Below are 4,346 nucleotides of genomic sequence, written 5' to 3' on the forward strand. Positions count from 1 at the left end.
TTATAGCCACACTTGAGCCGAACCGCCTTTCTCTATTGTCGTGATTGACCTACGAATGTCAGGAGTGAGAGTGTTGTCATTTCAGTTCATTGTCCAATTTCAGTTTAATTTCACTAGACTTTTACCGCATTTCAAAATATGACATATTCCAAGATAATATGAATTTCACCCCACGTTTTTCGGCTACTTTTTTTTTTTTTGAAAAAAAAGCTTGTGCGGTTGCTCTCAAACTTTGATTAATGAAATTGCAGAATACAAGGGGGAACACTGTGTGTAACGTCTTTTCTTTTCTATTCTTTAAGTTTTCGTTAAGTCTAAGTTGTGTCTTTGTTTTGATTTTGCTAAGAGACTAGCAAAAGCTAAGTGTGGGGGGAATTTGATAAGAACATTTTAATGTGACATTTTAATATTTAACTCCCCATATTTTGCTTAGTTATTTCCTTTACTTAATCATTTTTAATTTAGTTTCTATTTTTTATGTACATCGGAGAAATTATGATAAATTTTTACTTTGACAGGCTTACAACAATCAAAGAGAAGCAATCATTCTATAGCCCCACACTACCACGTGACAATGGTCTCAATCGATAAGGTGAATGCACGGGGTAAAAAAAAAAAAATTAATAATAATACAAGCAAACTAGATCTATCACCAATATAGTAAAATCCATATGAACCAATCACACTAGACAAACCACAAATACATGATACTTCGTAACTGTACAACAATTATTTCACCGATCACATTGGAAATTCAGAGTATCAAATTGTCTCTCCAAACCCATGTGACTTATCTTTTCACCTTTTTTTTTTCCTAGGTGTAATCACAATCCATCACTATTAATTTCTATTTCCAGATAAAATTTGAATACAAATTCTTTTTACCAAAAATACTGGTAAAAAAAATTAGATATGAACAATGCTTTGTTTTGGGCGATTAATGCGTGTATGTGGCGCCACGTTTTTGTGAACGTTATAATTTATTGAGCTGCCATCCCCAACTTCCTCGCGTTGCAATCCCCTGAAGCCGACCCTATTATTAACACCAACCACGCCTCTCCCTTCCGCCACGTGTCGCCCCCGCGAGTCCACCATAAACCCCAGTCAACATCAGCGCAGGTTACTATTAATTTTTCACATGATCGGACAGTAACCCCTTCTCCCTCGCCACTTGTACGGCCATGAATCACCCACCTCAACGTCCTTATCTCGCATAAATCGGCCTCTAGTCGCCGCGGACGATATTTTCAAGAGATTAATGTCCGTTGGAGACCAAGCAACGAATATTCCCGAATGTAGGGCATATGTTCACATCTAGTCGCCGAGAACCCGTTCTTCCCGGAAAATACCGCGATATTTTGAAATTCTCGGAGTCGTCCCGGTTATTGGGACACCTATATAATCCACAGAGGCCTCCATTGTTAATTGCGCTTGAAAACCAGTTCATTTTCTCTCTCTCTCTCTCTAAAACCAGAAAAAAAAGAACGAGACTTTTGCTAATTATGGCGTTCAAGAAAACCCTAGCTGAGCGCATCTTCAATATCTCCAAGATCTCGACCCAAACCCTCAGAAACTGCCGGATTTCCTCGTCGGCGGTGCATCTCCGGCCGGCGGCGAAGCCTCGGGAGTCGAGCATCGCTCCCGAGCCGGGAGACAATGCCATTTTCCGGCGGTTCATTCACAGGAGGGCCGGCGTTGCGAAGCCGGAGATCTGGTCGGTTCCGATCGGCGAGAACCTGATGGAAAAGCTCAGGTCCGTCGGCATTCCCGGAAGCCGGATTCGGTTGGACGGTTTGGCTCCGCCGGCGCCGGTGCCGGTGCCGGAGAAGGAGATGGTGTCTGCGCCGGCTGTCATGGCCGGACTGACGGCGGAGGAGACGAGGAAGTTGTTGAGGGTGGCGCAGATGGAGGCGGTGAAGGCGAAACTCCGGGAGGTGAGGAAAACGTGGGTGACGTATTCGGAGTTTGTTGGGATTTGCACGGAGGGTTGTTCGGATCCGGATCTGGGTCTCGGGTTTGCGAAATCGCTGGACGAGAGTGGCTCCGTTATCGTTTTGGGAAACGCCGTTTGCCTCAGACCCGAACAGGTTAATTTCTTATTCACTATTAAACATTTTTACCATGGTTGTTCTAAATTTAATTGATTTATGAATTTCTTTTTACCCTGTTCTTGTTTTGGTTGTTTTATTTCTCTGTTGTTTCAGATAAATTATGAACGTCTTGGTCTGTGTGGCCGAGAGTGGTAGAATTTGATGATAAATTTTTAGTGCATGTGATTTGGGGACTACCGAAAACTGATATAATTTTTATGATTATTTTGTTTTCTTCAACAGGCCAGTTCTTAAACGTGAAAAGGGTTCCCACGTTTCAGTTTCTACCGTGGCAGATTTTAATTTTCACCTTTGGGTGTTTGAGGAGCCTTCAGTGAATAATAAAAATTTAAAAAAAAAAATCACAAGAAGAAGAAAAAAATAACCCTCTTTTTCTTTGGGTTCTATTTATAAAAGGGCAAAAAAAAACCTTTTCACGAAAAAATATAAATTGATATCACAAGGAAGAGGGAGAGTTTTTGGCTAATTTTATCTGAGTTGAATAAGTAAGTTGATTGGATAGATTAGGTGTGTGATTATTATTTCGGGTGGTAAAGTTATTTTTATTTAACTGGGGCTGGTGTAAAGTGGGAAGGGTTTGGTTTGCTTTCTACTCTTTTTTAGGTGGTGGTGTCAAGGTGATGCTAATATGGATGAATAGGATAGTGTTTTGAAACTAAGATGATCCCATAGATCTCGGATTTGTTGTTTTTTTTTATTAGTGTCTTAGTTGGTAACATGCACTACTTCTATGGTATCTTTTAGTACATTCCATTTTAGTGTAGGGTAGGTGGCCTTGCTTCTGTCTTATCCTTGATGCTTCAGCCCCATTTGTCCCTTACCTCATTGTGAAATGACCCAATTCAGTATTCTTTTCAATCTTCAAAAAATTATGATTTTTCTCTTTTCTAAAGAATTGGCAGGCATAGATCTAGATTAGCTTGAGCCATTTATGAGTCCAAAATATTGCTGTTCAGTGTGTCTGTTATATGATGAGCATAAGAGTCCAAGATTGATGAAGATAGCTAGCTTGTTAGGTTGAGTATGCTTTGCCCAAATGTGTTTCAAACTGTTTGGTTACTGCAGGTAGCAAAAGCAATCCAGGACCTCATTCCCATCCCTGGGGCCACTCCAAACGATGCAAAAATGAAGGAGCTAGAAGACATGGAGAAACAGAAATCCCTAATAGACCAGAAAGCCGATTCCTTGGTGCGCAGGGAACTGTGGTTGGGGCTTGGCTATCTCGTTGTCCAAACAGCCGGGTTCATGAGGCTGACCTTTTGGGAACTCTCATGGGATGTGATGGAACCCATCTGTTTCTATGTGACTTCAATGTACTTCATGGCTTGCTATGCCTTCTTCCTCAGGACCTCCAAAGAGCCCTCTTTCGAAGGCTTCTTCCAGAGCCGTTTTGATGCCAAGCAGAAGAAATTGATGAAGGATCACAATTTCGATTTGGGTAGGTATGAGGAGCTTAGAAAAGCTTGTTACCCGTTCTCTTCTTCTTCATCGGAGTTAGGCAACCCATCAACTGCTTTTGATGGAACTAAGAGGATGCAAATGAAGTTTGGTTCCAATGTTCTATAAAATGATTAATTTACAGAGGCAACGAAAAAAAAAATTAAATAACAAACCCCAATTTTGCTACACCAAAACCACAGGTTTTTAACTCTAGAAATTTAGTCCCCCCCCTCCGGCTTTCTGTAAACAATGATATGCAGAGTGTTTGTGTTTCTTGTTGTAGTTTTTCATTTTTATCATATACATTACTGACTACTCTGATTGACAACCATTTCATGAATGAAATTAGTGTTGTTCCTCAATTTCATTCAAGTTTCTTTCCCTATTGTTACAATCCACTAATTTAACTATAGTAAATGGATAAAGGAAGGGAGATCCATTGTATATGGTTTCCAAGTTAGTGGGATATTCATTGTTACGGGGAACAGGATAGATTACATCATGGATTCAAAAGAATCGGCTTGCTACATGGGCTGCAATCTCCAACCAAAATTAAAGTGCCAACGACGTTTGGCTCACTTGATAATGGCGGACTAGTGTTGAAACTACTTGAGTTCAATCTCCGTTGCCAACAGGCCTCGTTGGTTCGTGATCTGTAAGTCTCCTACGAAAATCTATACATGTGGGTTGTGCGACAAGTACGTGTCACACGTAAGTCCTTTAAGGTTGAAGTTGTAGGCTTGTCCTGGTGACGGTAACCAAGCTCTCATCTAAATTTTTTGTAACTGAAAATAA

The 4,346-nt window shown here is 40.7% G+C and overlaps 1 protein-coding gene across 1 annotated transcript; it reads left to right on the forward strand.

Annotated features, from left to right (window-relative positions):
* Positions 1-1,408: 1,408 nt before the first annotated feature.
* LOC112187652 (calcium uniporter protein 2, mitochondrial) lies at positions 1,409-3,923 on the forward strand. The gene is made up of 2 exons (XM_024326534.2): positions 1,409-2,087; positions 3,177-3,923. The coding sequence occupies exons 1-2, from the start codon at positions 1,503-1,505 to the stop codon at positions 3,675-3,677; spliced, it is 1,086 nt and encodes a 361-aa protein (XP_024182302.1). The 5' UTR covers positions 1,409-1,502; the 3' UTR covers positions 3,678-3,923.
* The last annotated feature ends 423 nt before the right edge of the window (positions 3,924-4,346 follow it).

Source organism: Rosa chinensis, chromosome 2 (assembly GCF_002994745.2).
Source record: "Rosa chinensis cultivar Old Blush chromosome 2, RchiOBHm-V2, whole genome shotgun sequence".
In the NCBI taxonomy this organism is placed as follows: Eukaryota; Viridiplantae; Streptophyta; class Magnoliopsida; order Rosales; family Rosaceae; genus Rosa; species Rosa chinensis.